Raw genomic sequence first — 20117 nt, forward strand, 5'->3', positions numbered from 1 at the left:
GACAGAGAGAAATCAAGAGAGGAGGGGACACCTGCTTCACCGCTTGTGAAGCAACTCCCCTGGCAGGTGGGGAGTCAGAGACTCAAACCAGGTTCCTTGAGTGGGTCCTTGTGCTTTCTACTATGTGTGCTTAACTCGGTGCACTACCACCTCAGTCTTTTTTTTTTTTCCAAATCATTTCATTATGGAAATGATGTACAGAAGAGCTGCTGTCACAGGGATGGCATTTCTTATCACCCTGTGACAGGTGTCTGCACACCACTTCCACACCACCTTAGTTCCTCCTTCACCATCACGCACCATCCCCAGCCCTCTCATAACTCCCTCTTGCCTCCCACCCCCTATCTCTTCAGGGTGTTTGTTTGTTTGTTTTAACACCAGGGTAACTACTGGGGCTGGGTGGCAGTACTACTAATCCACTGTTCCCATAGGCCATTTTTTTCCCTTTTCTTTTTTTTAGTTTATTTAAATAGGACAGAGGGAAATTGAAAGGAGAGGAGGAGGTGGAGACGACAGAGAAAAATAGACACCTGCAGACCTGCTTCACTACTCATAAAGCTTCCTTACTACATGTGGGGAGCAGGGGTTGAACCTGGGTCCTTGCACATTAGGTAATGTGACTGCTCAACTGGGATTGCCACCACCTGGGACCTACCTGGGTCTTTTTTTTTTTTTTTTTTTTGCCTCCAGGGTTATCACTGGAGCTCAGTGCCTGCACTACGAATCCACTGCTCCTGGAGGCCATTTTTTCCATTCTGTTGCCTTTATTGTTATTGTTGCTGTTATTGCTGTTGTTGGATAGGACCATGAGAAATCAAGAGAGGAGGAGAAGACAGAGAGAGGGAGAGAAAGACAGACACCTGTAGACTTGCTTCACCACTTGTAAAGCGACCCTCCTGCAGGTAGGGAGCAAGGGGCTAGAACCCGGATCTTTGAGTGGGTCCTTGCACTTGGCGCCATGTGCGCTTAACCCACTGTGCTACCGCCCGGCTCCCTACCTGGGTCTTTCGAAAGTCTCAGATTATCACTTAATTCTGCATGAGCACAGCCACTTCTGCCTCTTCTCCACTGTAACTGGGGTGCCTAGGAAAATGCCAGGTACCCACAAAGTGCCATCTGCATAGAGCATGCCTTCTGTGTCTCTGTTCTCCCTTACTTGGCTAATCATAAGAATCTGAAAAGCTATACTTTTCATTTCCAATGAAAAGAAGCTAATTTTGTGATAAGAAAATCCAAATGTTTCATGCTACAATCTGGATGATGAGGCATTCCTACTTGATTATTTGACGAAGCAGAGTTTGAGTTTAAGGAAAAAAAAAATGTTCCAAATGATAATATATGTTGGTAATGCAATTACAGACAAGATCAGGAAAGTAGGACACACCAGCTAAACAGTGAAGTACTCAGTGTGTCTTACTAATTACCACTTTGTTTGAAATAAAATTTACCTACACAGGGAAAAAAAAAATCTAATTCATTACCTAAGTCGAAGGAATACGAAATGTATACAAAATCTGAAAGGATGGCCTTCGAAACAATAAAGTTCCATGACCCTGCCGGCTCAGAACTTTTTAGACAGGATGCCAAAGACATTTCCTGGCTGTCAGCACTCAACACACAAAGGGAGAAGAAAACAAACCTACACTCACAGCTACGGAAGCCCAAGCACCAGTTGCCGCAGTGAGCACCAAGTGGCAATTAAGAAGCCGGGGGTATCCTTGAAAGGAGCTCTGTCAGAATGACTTGGCAGAGCCCAGGCAACGCTCTGCGGGAGTACAGACACTGCCTGCTCTGAAAGGCTTTCTCCCCACAAGTCCTAAGAGGGACAGGCACACAGCTCCTCCACACACCGAGATGGGCTATACATCCACTACATTCAAGACAAACACTGTCAATGAGACTCCCGAGGCCCAGAGCCCACCCTCAAGAAGACACACATGTTTGGTGCATGCTGAGTAACAATGGAACCTAACATATGATTCACTGAGGAGCCCTTGAATAAGTAGCTATGTTGCCAATGCTCTGCTGGACCTTAGGGAAATAAAGCACCCTTAAGTGACTCATCATCTAGTGAGGAAATAAGCATACAAAGTCTGAGGTAGGCAGTACCATCAAGACACAGTAGATAGTCTCACCACTAATTCTCTTCTCACGACCCTGTGATTCGCCAGTCTTCTCCAGTCCCTTGGTAAAGCCCTGCCCAAAGCCCAGGACACAGTGAGTGCGCTGTTCTTTCCAATTCACCCAGACAGCAGAATCGTATAAGCTCACCAAGAGTTAGTTAGCTGTGCCTCCTCCCAAACCTGTTTGTGTTGGCTGATATTGCTGTTTTGGTTAAATAACTCAATTAAGCATTACGTAATACAATAAAAGATAAGAATGAAGAGCAAGACGAAGTCACCTGCTTTGGAGAGACAGTAAAGGAGAGCTACAAAAAATGACTGCTGACAAATCAGATGTGAAACAATTGCTAAAGGACTGCAGACAAGGCCATTAAGAACCTCGGATGATGTGCTCAGTGTGCCTTACTCAAGCAAAACCCAAACCAGGACTTTAAAAAAAAAAAAAAAAAGTAATTATAGCTTATTCAAGAATGACAACACAGACCTACTATCAGCATTCAAAAAAAAAAAGTGAAGGGGCAATGAGGAGTTTGTTCACACTGGCAAATGACTAAGGGTTCCTGTATTTTTAACTTAATTCAATTAATCACTACAATCATCTTTTTTCACTTCTTTTTAAAAGATGTGCTTATTCCATGGGTGAGAAACATGAGCAAGAGAGAGAGAGAGAGAAATAGGAGCACTGCTCAAGCCTGTGCTGAGCCAAGGATGAAGTCTGGGGCCTCTCGGATGAAAGTCTGACTCTGCCTGCTGAGCCGCATCATCTTTTTGGGCTTATTCGCCCAACCAACAGTCTGGATGGTGCTGGATACCAAAACTTTGTCTCACAGAAATAAGTTGCTTAGGGACCACTGTCTCTGAAGGTCAGAGGAGTTGCTCAAAGAAAGGAAACTGAATCTTGGAAGATGCTTACAAAGTTACCAGAGATGGTTCACTGGGTAGCATGCCTGCAATGCATGTGTGCAACCTGGGTTCCAACCTAGGCACCACGTGGGAGGTTCTACGCCAATGGGGGAAACTTTGGAGCTGTGGTGTCTCCCCTCTCTGTGTCTATCTGAATGAACAAAGTGGCCTGGAGCAGTGAAATCGCATGTGTACACACACACACACACACACACAGTGTACCAGGTAGACAGTCAGTTAGCTCACGTGCATAGTATGCTGCTTTGCCACGTACAAAACCCAGATTCAAGGCCAGCCCCCACTGAATTGAAGGAAGCTTTGGTGCTACCGTCTATTTTTCTCTGACTCTGCCTCTCCTTTAAAAAAAGGTGGGGTGGGAGAGGACTTGGTATTTTTGTTTTTGCTTTAAATATATATATATATTATTGGATAGAAACAGGGAGAAATTGAGAAGAGGGAGATAGAAAGAGAGAGAGACACCCACAGCCCTGCTTCACCACTTGTGAAGCTTTCCTCCTGCAGGTGGGGAGCAGGGGCTTGAGCCTGGGTCCTTTGGCACACTGTAATGTGTGCACTTAATCTAGTTGAATGCACACATCACCTCATACAAGGGCCTAGGTTCAAGTCCCCAATCCCCACCTGCAGGGGAGCAGTTTCACAAGCCAAAGCAAAGCTGCAGGGGTGGGTGGGTGGGTGGTGTGGATGCGTGTGCATGTATGTCCTCCTCCAATCCCTCCTCTCCCAATGTATCCATCTTATCAAAAATAAAAACAATTTTTAAAGATATGAATAGATATGGGCATGAAGTCAGATTGATGGGGTTCACAGTTAACGGTATTTATATACTTTTCCAAAATTTGGGAGCTTCTCTGCCCTTATATCCAGCTTTCTAGTCCTATCCTCAAATCTGACACTATCTTCCCAGACAATACTTCTAGCCCACCTGCCTGTTAGCTATTGGCAAAGTTATGGGCCCCTTGGAATATACCTAAAATAGACTTCCTAGCTCCTTCCAACATGAAGACCCAAATTCTGCTTTATAGCTTAATGCTTTTCAGCCACTAAGCTACAAATGTTACCATGATGCCAACCTGACTTCCTTGGGCAGACGAATGCACCAATGTACCCTGGAACCCCACCTCTCCAGAGCCCTCCCCCACTAGGGAAAGACAGAAACAAGCTGGGTGTATGGATTGATCTGTCAACGCCCATGTTCAGTGGACAACCAATTACAGATGCCAGATCTCCCACCTTCTGCACCCCATAAAGATCTCTGGTCCATACTCCCAGAGGGATAAAGGACAAGAAAAGTTTCAATGGAGGGGAGGGGATATGGAATGGTGGTGGTGGGAATTGTATGGAATTGTAGCCCTCTTATCCCACAATCTTGTCAATCATTATTAAATCACTAATAATAATAATAAAAAAGATAACAACTAGGAATGGTGGATTCATTGTGCAGGCACTGAGCCCCAGCAAAAATCCTGGTGGCAGTACTGGAAAAAGAGAGAGAGATTGAGGGGAGAGGAACATCCCAACCCTACAGGCTGACTCAGAGGCATGAGAGAATAGGAAATCTCTACAGATTTCCTTCTACTTACCAAGCCCAAAGGTTGCTTAGGGCTGCTAAATGATTTTAACCTCCCATCTGTGAGTGAGGGAATGGTCATCAGCACACAGCACACCTGGTTTGGCAAGGATTAGGACAGATGACCAGTGGAAAGCACTAAGCACTGGCCCACATACAAGTGCCCTCAGTCGGTAAAACTGCTATCTGTTTTGAAGGTAAAGAAAGGAAAGAGGGGAAACAACAGATAAAGGGCCCAGGTCAGAAGTTCCACTCCAGAAAGCTCAACAAGAGTGCTGCCACAGTTCCTGACTCCTTCTCATTCCTCCCTCTCACTCTCCCTCCCTCCCTCCCCAGGAAACCACATTCTTCAGGAGCAGGTCTGGGTAGTGCCTGTAATTTAGGCTTCTTTGCTCACTGCTTCACCTTCTCATTGAAGAAGTATAAACAAGACCAGGAAAAAAAAAAAAAAAATGAGAGCAAGTCCCAGACTGGACTGTAATTTTCCATCAGGTGAAATTGGTACCACTTTGTGGAATCCAACATCAGTGCTTATTTGTCCTAACCAGATATGCCAATACTGGATCCAATTTCTGTCTCATGTAAATGAGCACTGATGGAACCTGTGTGTGCCGTAATGAAACACTCCCCTTGGCCCTTCCTGGGATCTCTGCCGGGCAGGTATGCCAAGAACCTGTGGGCCACACCCAGAGCACCTATTCCACCCAACCTTGCTCATTACTGCCCCAAACTCACCCCAATTCTGGCTCTTCTAGCCCCTTATTTTTCTCCCCATCTTTTCTTCGAAATAAAATACTGACCCGCTTTTCCTTGTGCCACGCTGCTTCTAGCCCAATCTAAAATGCTTTTTCCTTCCTACATACCTGTCTTCACATTAAAATCTAAGCATACAGTTGATCACTTTGTTCAGTAAGGTACTTTGGGGCTGAGTGTCCGAATAACTCCACTGCTCACAGCAACCATATTTGTCTTTCCTCTAGACAGAGGAAGAGAGACAGAGAGATAGAAAGAGAGACAGACACACCATAGTGCTGCCCCACACAGTAAGGCTTGTTTGTTTGTTTGTTTGTTTGTTTTTTGCCTCCAGGGTTATTACCAGGGCTCAATGCCTGCACCAGGAATCCACTGCTCCTGGAGATCATTTTTTCCCCGTTTGTTGCCTTTGTTGTTTTATCACTGTTGTGGCTATTATTATTATCATTGTTGTCATTGGATAGAACAGAGAGAAATCGAGAGAATGGGGAGATAGACAGGGGGAGAGAAAGATAAGACACCTGCAGACCTGCTTCACCACCTGTGAAGCGACTCCCCTGCAGGTGGGGAACCAGGGGCTCGAAAGGAATCCTTACACCTGTGTCCTTGCGCTTTGCGCCATGTGCGTTTAACTCGTTGCACTACCGCCCGACTCCCAACAGTAAGATATTTTTATAGTAAAGGTTAACCAGCGTTAAGTCGGCCAGAGAAATGCAGTTTTATTTCCTCAAATAACTTACTGCATTAGAGCTAATACATGGCTGACAGTATTCAAACAGTAATGTAATGACGACTGGCGCAGAATAACCTAATAGCACAGCACAAAGACTTGGATATCTGATCAACAAATGCAAACTATAGCAACACATACAGAACACAGCGAGACGGCAAAGATCTGAGTTTGCAGACTTTTTAAAAGAAGTGAATTATTTCATCTCAGTAAACCCTACCAAAATGTGCACAATAACTTAAAGAAACCAGAGCAAAACATTGCTGAGCACTTTTGAGAAACGAATTATTACTTTCCTAAGCCCCATTCCATATAACCCACTAAATAATTCTACTCGAAAGAATATTTGAAGTGATAAGGATGAAATGGTAATGCCTGAAGTTATGAGATATCTGATGCATCCCAGGTCATCTAAACGTTGAGATTCATTTGGCTCCTTCCTTCCAATTAGAAGCAGCCACACAGGGTAAGGGCCAGGAAGGGGGTAGTGTGCTCAAGAAGACAGGCTCTAGCTGCCACAGGAGTCCTGGGTTCTAAACTATGCCACACCAGGCCCAGACAACGAAGGAAGACCACTCCGTCTCTCTGGCTTTATAGAACAAAGTCCAGGATGAGGGCGCTTAACTTCAAAGGTACCTCTGCCCTGGCTAAGCAAAGGCACAGAGCAATGGGAGGGAAACCCGTGTGCAGAGAGTGTCTGTCTGTCTGTCTATTCCTGTGAATACCAAGATGAGGACTCCGGAAAATGAATACATCCTTAGGAACCAGGAGCAAGTCAGTTTACTAGAGCCACTCAGGGAACACATATGATGGGACACGTACTTCACAAACATGTATCTTTTCAAAGTCTTATAAGGTCTGCTTGTTGGGTATGCTGCCCTAGACATTTACAAAGAAAACTGAGGCCCAGAAAAATTATAAATCAGAGGTGTTGGAGCTCTGTATCTCCAAGGCACACACTTTCCACCTAAGTCACAATGATCAACAGATTGTTCTGTCACATTAGTCACCCAAGCAGGAAACTCCAAAGATCCAAAGGGCATTAAAGGCCCAGAACTGAAACCCAGATAGTACAATCAACGTCCATCATTCAGAAAGTGTAGCTGACAGCAAGCAGACAGGCTATGGAAAGGGAAAGCAGTTCAGATTATTTATAACTTTCCAGGGCCTTTCAAAGACTATTAGGGAAGAAGGCTGTTTAATCTGGAGTCTGCTCAAAGTAGCAAGATCTCAGAGAAAAGTTGTAGGTCTCTCCCTACCACTGGAACACCAAGAAAAATCCACAGCAAACAGTTAGTGATAATGATATTATCAATGATAGTTTTCCTTAGATAATTTCTGGAGCCATCCTTAGTGTCAAGTTTTTTTTGTTTCCTTTTTATTTTTTTCCCTCCAGAGTTATCACTGGGGCTCAGTGCCTGCACTACTAATTCACTGCTCCTGGAGGTCAGTTTTCTCATTTTTGTTGCCTTTGTTGTTATTGTTATTGCTGTTGTGTTGCCAGATAGGACAGAGAAAAACTGAGAGAGATGGGGAAGACAGAGATGGGGAGAGAAAGATAGACCTGTTTCACCAACTGTGAAGCAACCCCTGTACAGGTGGGGAGCCAAGGGCTCGAACCAGGATCCTTATGCCGGTTCTTGCACTTCATACCATGTGTGCTTAACCCACTGTGCTACTGTCCAGCTCCCAGTGTCAATTATTTTTAAGATAAGACAACTCAACTTCCAATACTGGCTGCTTGAAAACAACTCTCCCACAGAAAACATCTAAAAATTCCTGGATAAAATTAAAAAATAAATAAATAAAAGATGTTATTTTTGAGACAGATAGGAGGAGAGAGAAAGAACCAGACATCACTCTGGCACATGTGCTGCTGGCGATCGAACTCGCAACCTCATGCTTGAGAGTCCAAAGCTTTACCACTGCGCCACCTCCCAGACCACTGGATAAAATATTTTTAAAGTCTTCTTTTAAAAGCAAAGGCAGGACATGGTAACTTAATTTACCTGGTCTGCTCCGAGTGTGGCCCAGGTTCAAACCCAGCCCCCACCACTCTGGAGGAAGCATCCATGCTGTGGGGTTTTTTCCTCCCTCCCTTCCTCCCTTCTTCCTTCCCTTTCTGTCTCTCTTCCTCTATCTGAAAAAGTTGACCCAGAGTAATAAAGTCCCAGCAACAACAAAAGTCAGTAAGACAGGGATTCGGGCGGCAGCACAGTAAGCACATGTGGTACAAAGTGCAGGGACCAGTGTAAGGATCCCAGTTCGAGCCCCCGGCTCCCCACCTGCAGGAGGTCCCTTCATAGGCGGTGAAGCAGGTCTGCAGATGTCTTTCTCTCTCCTCTGTCTCCTCCTCCTCTCTCCACTTCTCTCTGTCCTATCTAACAATGACGACATCAATAACAATAATAATTAAAACAACAATGAAAAACAACTAGGGCAACAAAAGGGATAATAAATAAATAAATATAAAAATAAGAAAAAATAAAAAAGACAGTAAGACAGTAAGGAGTTAACTGGCCAAAACTGAAGGGGAAAGTGGGGATCTAACGAGTTAAAGGAACAAAAGTCACGGCTGCCCTTGGAGTCCCAGCCAATCAGAACACGTCTGGAGTTTAGTTTGGACAACCTTGCAGGAAACCCCACAAGCTAAATTCAAAGGCCAGGGGTTGGGGATGTAGCTCAGAGGGAGAGTATCTGCCTCACACCTACAAGGCCCTGGGGTAGAACAGCAGCACCAGAATAAAAAAAAAAAAAATCAAAGAGCAGACCCACTCAAGAGAGAAGTCTCCCACTGACATGCACCCGGGACCACATTCAGCTACGACCCTCAAGAGCTTACGCTTCCCCAGAAGAAGTTAAAGCACAAGTATATTGATCCTCAGGCATGTTCATATCCAAACTTCAAACAATGAACTTGCTTTAAAGCCTCCTGAGTCCTCCCAGAAGCAAAAGCAAGTACTTGTGGTTGAGGAGGTGACTCGTGGCGGAGCCCGGGCTCGTCTGTGTGAGGTCCCTGGGCTGGCACAGGACAGGCCAGAGAGATGTTCTGGTGCTCTCCCACTCATCCCCGAAGTAAATCTTCCTCTAAATATGATTACACCCAAAGGGGCCAGGGACTTCACTCAGCAGTAGAATGAATGTTTTATATCTGAGGCTCTGGGTTCAAGCTCCAGCACTCCTTAAACAAACTTTTCAGGACCAGGAGGTAGTGCACCTGCTTAAGTGTTCATGTTACAGTGCGCAATGACCCAGGTTCAAGCCCCTGGTTCCCATCTACAGGGAGGGAGCTTCACAAGTGGATAAGCAGGGCTGCAGGTGTCTTGCTGTCCCTCTCCCTCTCTATCTCCTACTCCCCTCTCAATTTCTCTGTCTCTATCCAATAATAAGTAAATAAACATATTTTTTAAAATGGAAAACTTTTCTGAAGATTAACTATTTTTTTTTTTTTGCCTCCAGGGTTATTGCTGGGGCTCAGTGCCTGCACCATGAATCCACTGCTCCTGGAGGCCATTTTTCCCCCTTTTGTTGCCCTTCTTATTGTAGCCTTGTTGTGGTTATTGTTGTAGATGATGTCATTCGTTGTTGGATAGGACAGAGAGAAATGGAGAGAGATGGGGAAGACAGAGAGGGGAAGAGAAAGACAGACATCTGCAGACCTGCTTCACCGTCTGTGAAGCGACTCCCCTGCAGGTGGGGAGCTGGGAGCTCGAACTAGGATCCTTACGCTGGTCCTTGTGCTTTGCGCCATGTGTGCTTAACCCGCTGCACTACCGCCCGACCCCCTGATAACTCTATTTTATATTCAGACTGGTTTTGTCCTTTTTTCCAAGGACAGTGAACAGCACACAAAGATAACTATACATACAAAGAAACAAGACATGAACAAGAGACAGAAAAAAAAATGAACAACAGATCTTACATGTAAGAAGCACAGAGACACCAACTATGGAATAACTAACTATACTTACCACAACTAACGGGTTGGAAGGTAAACCAGCTTATCTAGGAAAAAAAAAAAAAAGCGGGAGTCGGGCTGTAGTGCAGCGGGTTAAGCGCAGGTGGCGCAAAGCACAAGGACCGGCATAAGGATCCCGGCTCGAACCCCGGCTCCCCTCCTGCAGGGGAGTCATTTCACAAGCAGTGAAGCAGGTCTGCAGGTGTCTAGCTTTCTCTCTTCCTCTCTGTCTTCCCCTCCTCTCTCCATTTCTCTCTGTCCTATCCAACAATGACAACAACAATAATAACTACAACAATAAAAAAAAAAAAAAAAGGGCAACAAAAGGGAATAAAATATTTTTTTAAAAAAATACCTAAAAAAAATATATAAAAAAAAGCATGCAGAGCCAAGATTCTGATTCTAGTTACTAAACAAAGTCCCAATAAATAACAAGATTCTATACTCTGACATATAATGAAATTACAAAGCATCAAAGAGAAAAATCTTTTTTTTTTTATTGTTGTAGTTATTATTGTTGTTGTTGTTGTTGGATAGGACAGAGAGAAATGGAGAGGAGGGGAAGACAGAGAGGAGGAGAGAAAGACAGACACCTGCAGACCTGCTTCACCGCCTGTGAAGCGACTCCCCTGCAGGTGGGGAGCCGGGGTTCGAACCGGGATCCTTATGCCGGTCCTTGTGCTTTGCGCCACCTGCGCTTAACCCGCTACTCTACAGCCCGACTCCCAAAGAGAAAAATCTTAAATGTAGCCAACAAAATAAGCTAGAAAACAGAACACAGTAAAACCTCCATGTCTATTGTTTTAAAAACAATGATAAGAACCGAGACTCCAATTATCTCAGAGGTTTATAAGAATAAAGTGAGATCATGAATTTGGAAAAGCTTTTAAAAAACTGTAAAGGTTTTTACATCTGGAAACTTAAGTGGCAGAGTGTGCACAAAACCCATCCCATCGAGGTCATCCTTGGTAGCTCTCTGAGCTCCACTTTACCTGAAAAAGATTATTACTGACTATTTGCAAAGTTCATTCCAGTTCAAATATTACTGTATCATTCTCTCAGTCAGAGGGAGGTGACTCAAAATTACAATAGATTACTGCATAAAAATAAAATACCAGCTATCATCAAGGATAATGGAAATGTGGGAGTCAGGCGGTAGCACAGTGGGTTAAGCACACGTGGCGTAAAGCCGGGTTAGGATCCTGGTTTGAGCCCCCGGCTCCCCACCTGCAGGGGAGTCGCTTCACATATGGTGAAGCAGGTCTGCAGGGTCTCTCTATCTCTTTTCCTCTCTATCTTCCCCTTCTCTCTCAATTTCTGTCTCTATCCAATAACAAATAAATAAATAAATTAAATTTTAAAAAAGGATAATGGAAATTTAACAGAAACTCTATCTGAAATCCTACAAAAGCCTTGCCTATCTGGACTATTAACAGCAGCGCTAAATCGCCAAACCAGGTAAGTAAAAACAGAAATGAAGAACTATGGCAATGGCTCTCAACACTAGCTGAGCTCTTGCAACTACTGGGGAGCTCCAAAAAACACCAATGCCAGGATCCTTAATTCCTCAGATTTTTATTTAATTGGTCTTGGGCAGAGCCCAGGGAATGAATACTTCTAAGAATTCCCTCAAATTAACTGATTATCAATCAGGGAGTATGGACCGACCAGTCAACGCCCATGTTCAGCGAGGAAGCAATTACAGAAGCCAGACCTTCTACCTTCTGCAACCCTCAATGACCCTGGGTCCCTGCTCCCAGAGGGATAGAGAATGGGAAAGCTATCGGGGGAGGGGGTGGGATATGGAGATTGGGCGGTGGGAATTGTGTGGAGTTGTACCCCTCCTACCCTATGGTTTTGTTAATTAATCCTTTCTTAAATAAAAAAAAAAAAAAAGAAAAGAAAAGAAAAAAGAAACTGAGAAATACCAAACTAAAATGCAGATTAAGGTGGGGTTGTTTCCCTCTAAAGTCAAGCCTGTAAAATCTTCCCAAAATATAATGACAGATAACCTAATTATCAAGCACATGAGTTGAATTCTAACAATGAAACTGTTCACCAAATTACAGAAGACCACAGTGGGGCCCACCTGCTCCTAGATTAAAGGCAGTTGTTTAAAGGACCACATATAACCAGAGTCGTTTTACAGCGTGGTTAGTAAGAGCATACAATATATTATCCAAGAAGTCATGCCACAATCAGATAAGCACACTCAGAGGAGTTTATGCAAACTCCAAAGAGTCAGACACCAGCTTCTAAGAAAAGCGAGTATGGTGGCAGTATATCGTCGGTGATTTTTTTTTTTTATATTTGTTTCCTTTTGTTGCCCTTGTTTTTTAACATCGCTGTAGTTATTGATGTCGTTGTTGTTGGATAGGACAGAGAGAAATGGAGAGAGGAGGGGAAGACAGAGAGGGGGAGAGAAAGACACCTGCAGAACTGCTTCACGGCTTGTGAAGCGACTCCTTTGTAGGTGGGGAGCCTGAGGCTTGAACCAGGATCCTTCGTCAGTCCTTGCACTTTGCGCCACGTGCGCTTAACCTGCTGCACTACCATCCAACTCCCATATTGTCAACGTTTTGAAGTTGTCACTGCTGGCAACAATTCACTCCTGTTCAATGTCCCTTCATGTCACCAGCAGACCTAGAATATTAGACTCCGTGGTCCTTGGGTGACACACACACACACACACACACACACACACACACACACCCTAGCCTGAAGAGTTGATGACCAAAATGTTGGTTTTACTCTGGGGACCAGGATATAACAGGAGTACAAATTTCACCGCATGTATGTACTTGCTAGCGTAAATAAATTCACCGCTTGACTTTCTAAGTGAGCACTTAAAAGACTTCACATAAATTCCCAAGTTCAGTGCTTACTACACCTTGCTCACTACTTCTAAACATCTCATTTAATTCTCACAAGGCATTTTCACTATCCCGAGCTTAACACATGGGGGAGAGAAAGGTTCTAAAAGATGATAATCATGCATTTTTGGCATAAAATGAAATAGTGCCACGTTTTCTTGTGCCGTAACTGTAATAGGTACAGTGATAAGTTCCAAGTGCTTACTGAGTTCACTGTGATGCTCGGCACACCCCTCCCGAAGCACTATGAAGCTGCGCCATTAAAATGATTTTGAGTGAAGTGTGAGTGTCTTGGTCTCAACCCTCACATCCTATCCTTGAACAGAGCTTGCTGCTTCTACCTTCAAAAATGTAGTCAGAGGGTGGGGGAGACAGCAGAATGGTCCTGCAAGGCTTTCCTGCCTGAGGCTCTGAAGTCCCAGGTTCAATTGCCTGCTGCACCATAAGCCAGAGTTGAACAGTGCTCTGGTTTAAAAAAAGTAGTCAGAATTTTTTTTTTTTTTTGCATTGCTGGGACTTTGCACAACTTCACGCTCTCGGGCCACTTTCTCATTCCAATGGGGGGGGGGGGGTGGGCAGCACAGTGCTGGAGCTTTCTCCACTGCCACAGCACCTCCCATGAGGTGCCAGGGCTCGAACCCAGACCACAAGCACATCCTACCCAGGATTCTGTCTCTCTGGCCCACATTCCATATTTTGTTCTGTGTATCAATGTGACATCCACCTATCCATCCCATCACTACCACAGGCGCCCTCTCCAGCCCAGCCCATGCCGACAGCCTGCTAACTAGACTCCCGGTCTCCTCTTCCATGTCTGCGCCGGATCCTTGCAGGGGGGGTTCCTCTTAAAGGTGGTGTCACTCCTTTGCTCAAAACAGTTCAACAGTTGCCCAACTTGCTGAGGTCAAAAATAAAGTCCTGACATTAGGCAAGGCACAGGAGATCTGACCTCATCCCCTCCACTCCCCTCTCAGGCCCCCTCGCCTCCTGCAGCCCTCCCTCCCCACCGCGTCCTCTGCGGCACTGTCCCCAGATCGTATTCCTTGGCCTCGTCTCCACCACCACCCAAGAATAAGCCTTTCTTCCCGCTTCCATCTCTCAAACGCTTCTTCTTCCCTATTTAGCCACGGCCCTCGTACCCTCCCATGTTTTAAGGAGGAATTTCTGTATGACGGCCTATTGCCCCCAGAACTCAAAGGGCATGAAGGCTGGCTCTGTTTTCATCACTGTTGCTTCTTCAATGCCTAGAACGGGACTTGACATGAGCCGATGCTTGAAAAGCATTTGCCAGATGAAAACATGAACCAAGAATGTCAACCCTCAGCTTCAGACATCAGCCTCCAGAACACCTGCCTGAGCCACCTCGACCCACCACCTTCCTCACACAACCAGGGGGTGTCCAAATGAACGGCAGAGATGCTCCCACCACACAAGGAGACACCAAGGTCTAGAGACAGCCGTGTTCACCGCTCACAGGCACATCTGCTTTCCCATGCCTGAGTCATTTCCAAGTCCTGAACCTTCATTTCTTCCACCTCAAGTCCTTCCTTCTTACTGTCTCCCCACTAACTGCTAGCTCTTCGCCCTACGCTAGGAAGACTCAACCTCCCCCCCACCAATGACAGACCATCTGTGTCTGCATGTCACTTCTAGCCAACTAGAGCGTATGTTTCTTTGAGGCCATTCAATGCCAAATGCAAGGTAAAGTCTCTCCAATGTAGATATTAGCATCCCATCTCCTATTCTTCCCCCCACAGAAAGCTCAGAAACAATCTTCATCATTCTTTGCCTGGGAATCATCTGTTGTCTGAGTGACAGTGGGGAAGGGAAGAGGATTAAAAATAAGAGAGTCTTACAACAGCCAAGACGGGCAAAAAGTAAAGTAATTGGAAGAAAAAGAAATGTTGAGAATGAGGTAGCCTGTTGCTTCCTCCCTGCCAAGAGCTAAAGGAGGGAGGAAGTGGGTGAAGGCCAGGTGGAGTTTAGATTGTCTTTCACAACCCTGCCCTGGTAACTTGAAAGAGCAGGACTGACAGGTTCCTGAGGAGACAAATTAGACTTAATCATACAGGTATTTTTGTTGGCTTCGGTGTTAATGACTTGAGAAAAGACTTAAAAATCAAAAGGAGGAAACCAACAACAGATCTAGATTACATTGATATTCATTCAACTCTTGCTTCTAGCAAAATTCCAACCACAAAAAAAGAATGAAGAGATAGGTTCAAATGTAATGATGATGATATAAAGAAATGACGGAGGGGCTGTGGAGGGGGCAGGGGGGTGGGCCCAGTCAAGCACACTCATTACCATGCACAAGGACCTGGTTCAAACCACCAGTCCCCACCCACAGGAGAGAAGTTTCACAAGCAGTCAGTGCTACAGGTGTCTCTCTCTCTCTCTCTCTCTCTCACACACACACACACACACACACACTTACCCCCCCCCCGTTGCCATTCCCTCTCAATTTCTCTCAGTCCTAACAAATAAAAATAAATAAATTTAATGGGCTAGAAAGACAGTATAATCGATAAGCAAAGAACTTTCATGCCGAGGCTCTTAAGTCCCAGGTTCAATCCCTAGCACTTCCATAAGCTACAGCTAATCAGTGTTCTGGTCTCTGTCTCTCTCATTAAAACAAACAAATACCCCCTATGCGGATCAACAATGGTAGGGACAGCCCATTCTCCGACGGGAGGTTGGCCTAACATACTCTACCAGTGGAGGACGATGGGTCCTGAAATTAGTGCAGCCTAGCTCAGACCTACAGGGATGCAGAGGTTACACAGGCTCCTGCGACAAATATGGGCCCCAGATCAAATTGATGGGGTTTACAGTTTACAATATTTACATACTTTTCCCATATTTGGGAGCTGCTCTCTTCCCTGATCCAGCTTTCTAGTCCTTTTTCCAACTTTGACACTATCTCCCTAGTCCTTTGGTCCACCTGCATGTTAGCTGTTGGGCTCGGGTAAAAATGAGTAAAGTCATGGGCCCCTTGGGATATGCCTAAATATATTCCAAATATATATATAATTCCAAATATATACCAAAACAGACCTACTAGCTTTTTCCAAAATGAAGACCCCAAATCTCATCTGCTATATTCATGCCTTTAGATTCCTGATTATTAGACAATTTGTTCTGCTTTATAACTTAATGCTTTTTCAGCCACCAAGTTCCAGATGCTACCATGATGCCAACCTCACCAATGTGTCCTGGAAGCCTGCCTCTCCAAAGCCTTACCCCATTAGGGAAAGAGCGAGACAGGCTGGGAGTATGGATTGACCTGCCAATGCCCATGTTCAGTTGGGAAGCAATTACAGAAGCCAGAACTTCTACCTTCTGTACCCCAGAATGACCTTGGGTCCATACTCCCAGAGGGATAAAGAATAGGGAAGCTAAAGGGGCCAGGCAGTGGCGCACCTGGTTAAGCATACACATTACAGTGCACAGGGACCCAGGTTCAAGGCCCTGGTCCCTACCTGCAGGGGTCCCTACCTGCTTCATGAGTGGTGAAGCAATGCTGCAGATGTCTCTCTGTCTCTCTCCCTCTCTAGCTCTTCCTCTCTTCTCACTTTCTCTGTCTCTATCCAATAATAATTAAATAAGTAAATAAATAAGACTAGGAAAGCTTTCAAGGGAGAGGATGGGAGACGAAGTTTTGGTGGTGGGGATTGTGTGTAATTGTACTTCTCTTATCCTTGTCAATATTTCCATTTAATAAACAGATTTTAGAGAATAAAATATTCCCTATCTGCTTGGAAATGCAAAAATAAATAAAAATAAAACAAATATTTTCTTAAGTGATGGGGAAAGGAAATTTCAATGGTGTTAATAAGGGGCTCAAAGACCAGAGTCTTACAACCTCTTGGCCCCCAAATATATACATGTCCTATTTGGAAAGTATGACATACTTTTTTAAAATTTCTCCATGACTGCTTCATTTGAGCACAAACCAAAATGTACCAAGCTCAGCATTCGCCATGACTGACCCAGAAAGCCGTGTGATTTGAGTGTGGGGTCCAAGAGCAGACACAGGGAAGTCAACAGTTTTAAATGGGGGGTGTGGGCAGCAGGGAGCAGGGGATGAGATGGGTTAGAAACTCCCAAACTGCCACAGGGAGGAGGCAAAGTGCTGTTTTCTTACTTCTCTTTGGCCAGCTTAGTGTGATTTGTGTCATGTTCCCTTAGCAGGAAAATCAAAATTTAAGCTTTTGTATATAAAAAAAAAAACCCTTCTCTGCAGGTGTGCGACTCTGAAGTGAAAGACTACCTTCTCCATCTCCATGAAGTCTGAAATCCAAAACTCATGGACGAAATGCCTTGCCAGACAGGTGACTCACTAGCAAACCCACAATGTTCCCGTCTTCTGATTACTTTATACAGACAGATTAGGAGGAAAGTTGCAAACAGCAATAGAATGGACAGTGAAGCAACCTGACAGCAGGGACAAAAGTTACCAAAGAATATCAACCTGAGCAGGGCAAGTCAAGAATCAGAAGAGATCCTAGGAGCTATGGGCCCTCCCTCCACACCCCCCCGTCAGAGCCAGAGCACCCCCAAGACAGCTGCCCTCATCACACTGCTCTCCCTTTCCGGTGGGCTGACTTCTGCAGCGCCGCCCCCCCCCATGGTCAGCACCCTGTCCAGTTGCACTGCTGGTCACCCCACTGAAACGTTAAGTTCTATGAGGGCAGAGGCTCAGTGGCTTCTACCCATCCCAAGGCCTGGAGGAACTTCTGGCACTTAACAAACCTGCTGAATAAATAAATGAAGAAACCTTAGTTCAGAAAGGTGAGAGGATTTCCTCAAGGTCACACAGCCAGCACAGCCTGGACTCTAGCCTGTCACCTCTGACCCTCTGCTGGCTCTTTCCACTGCTCCAAAGCAGTCTGTTCCAACTCACATGAACCCCAACCTCTCCCCTCCCCCTGCCCAGACACACTCCCTCCCACTAATAAATAAATAAATAAATAAATAAATAAAGTGACACACTGGGTAGCGTTTTAACTTCAAGAACTCGGGTCTCATAGGCACACAGAATGAACTGTAAAACGGAAAGACGCAGCAACTCACCGCTCCTGGAGTTCCTGGTGAGATTGGCGAGAGCCTACGAAGTTTTAGGAACACCCACTGAAACCCACTCACAGACTCTGAAGCGAAGACTCCTGTCACTCTTCTAAACCCACACCAGCTCCTCTCTGTACCCCGGCTCACCTTGCAGACAGATTATGCAAGGAAATGTCACCAACTTTGAGGCTCTATCAGCTACTTTGAAAAGGACCAGTCGACCTCACATTAACCCTGGAGACACTCCGCTGGGTGTTCTAAACACCAAGCCCACAGAATTCACCCTGGATGCTGGAATACTTAAAGAGAAACATGGGCAGGAGGCAGGGGGCAGGGGGCAGGAGTGGAGGGCATAAGGGGGAGCACCTGCACACACAGGAAGGGAGCTGAGACTCTGCCTCAACTTTCAGCCCAGGGAAGCTGCTTGTTACAAGCCTCTGGGATCCAACTTCGCCAGACCTCCGGGAAGACTTCCAGAGAGAGAGAAGGCAACCATCACCACCTTTAGCTGGAGAGATCAACTCTCTGGACTAGGACGATTCCTAGTCCAGAGAGAGGCCCCCCCCAGGATGAGACTCCCTAAAACAGAAACCACCACCACCCCAAGAGAGCCCCGAAGAATGGAGTCGCTCGAATAGCCTCCCCTACACAGCTCCCCCAGTATGGGATTCCCTAGGATGGGATCCCAAAGATGAACTCCTCAGGACAGGATGGACTCCCTAGGAGAGATCTTTTTGGGATGGGTCCCCCCCCGCCCCCAAAATGGGACAATCTCCAAACACACCGTGATGGACTTCTCAGAATGAATTCCCCAGGTGTGACACCCCACACACACCATGAGCTCTTTGGGATAAGACAGACTCCCAGGACCGGAACCTGCCCCCACGGGCTCCCTAAGCCCCCCACCCCCCCGCAGGATGGAGTCCCCTGAGTGGCACCAACCAGGATGAACTCCCCAGGACAGGACGGACCCGCCTAGAGTGGAGCCCCTAGAATGCACCTCCTGGAAGTGGGCTGGGTGGGGTGGGAAGGGGTTGGCGCAAGTTCCCCTTGCGGAGACCCCATAAGACAGGCTCCCCCAGAACAGGACAGAACCCCCCTCCCTCCTCCTAAAATGGACTCCCCAGGCTGGCTCCCTCCCAGAAGGAGCCCTCACTAGAATGGACCACTGGGGCAGGGGTGATCGTAGTCCTCTCCCAACTCCCCGGCCAGGGACGCCCTCAACTGCGGCGGGCGGGCGAGTTGCAGGAACCCCGAGAGTTGCGAGCGAGGAGGGTAAACAACGCGGGGGGGGGGGGGGGGGGCCGGGTCAAGGAAGTGGGGCCCGGCGGGGGCGCCGGGGAAGCGAGTCCAGGGTCCGGGCCGGGGTCCTCACCTGCAGCTCAGCGCGCTCCACCTCCCACTGGGCGCGCTCCACCTCGAAGCGGGCCCACTCGTGCTGCAGGAAGTGCAAGATGCCCGGGAGGCTGTAGTGGGCGCGCGCCGCCCCCGTCGCCGCCGCCCCGTCGCCCCCCGCCACCGCCTCGCCCGCAGGCCCCAGCCCCTTGGCGGCGGCGGCGGCGGCAGCGGCGGCGGCGGCGGCGCCCGGGTGGCTGTTGCCGAAGAAGACGCCGGGCCCCGCCTGCTCGTCCATGGCGGCCGCGCCGAGCCAGCCGCCGAGCTGCCGAGCGACGGCGGCGGCCCGCAGCGCCTCCTCCGGCCTCTGCCGCTCCCCGCCCACACCCCCGTCAGCAGGGAGCCGCCGCCTGGGCGCGGGGGCCGGCCGAGCCCGCGACGGGCCGCCAAGTGGGTCACGGCGGCGCGCGCGACGGCGTGGGGAGCGCCGGGAAATGTAGTCCCGGGGCAGGGCGGGGCGGGGCGGGGCAGGCTGTGGCTGGAGAAGCCCGCGCGGTGACTTCCGGCTGCGGTGAGGCGGCAGGAACGTAAGCCACGCCCCTTGCGCTAGGCCACGCCTCTGCTGTTAGACCCCGCCCCTGAGCTTGTAGTTCTTGGTCCGCCGCGGGCTGGGCTTGCGCTTGCGGAAGTTCCTGCAGTGCTCCCTGTTGTACACGCGTGCACATGCACACACACATGTTGCACGCACAGACGGAAGTGGCCACGCTAGCAGGCCAGCCCTAAC

General features: G+C 47.2%; 1 protein-coding gene across 4 annotated transcripts in view; it reads right to left on the bottom strand.

Annotated features, from left to right (window-relative positions):
- The window catches only part of STRN (striatin), an 86469-nt gene extending 66678 nt beyond the window's left edge, over positions 1 to 19791 (bottom strand). For 2 of the 4 annotated variants that reach the window (XM_060186869.1, XM_060186868.1), the window contains exon 1: positions 19374 to 19789. In XM_060186869.1, coding sequence (XP_060042852.1) covers positions 19374 to 19631 — 258 coding nt within the window. In that variant the 5' untranslated portion in view covers positions 19632 to 19789. Of the gene's footprint in view, positions 1 to 19373 lie in introns of all 4 variants that reach the window. The other 2 variants (XM_060186867.1, XM_060186866.1) reach the window with 2 other exon arrangements.
- Between the last annotated feature and the right edge of the window lie 326 nt (positions 19792 to 20117).

Source organism: Erinaceus europaeus, chromosome 3, assembly GCF_950295315.1.
Source record: "Erinaceus europaeus chromosome 3, mEriEur2.1, whole genome shotgun sequence".
Taxonomy (NCBI): domain Eukaryota; kingdom Metazoa; phylum Chordata; class Mammalia; order Eulipotyphla; family Erinaceidae; genus Erinaceus; species Erinaceus europaeus.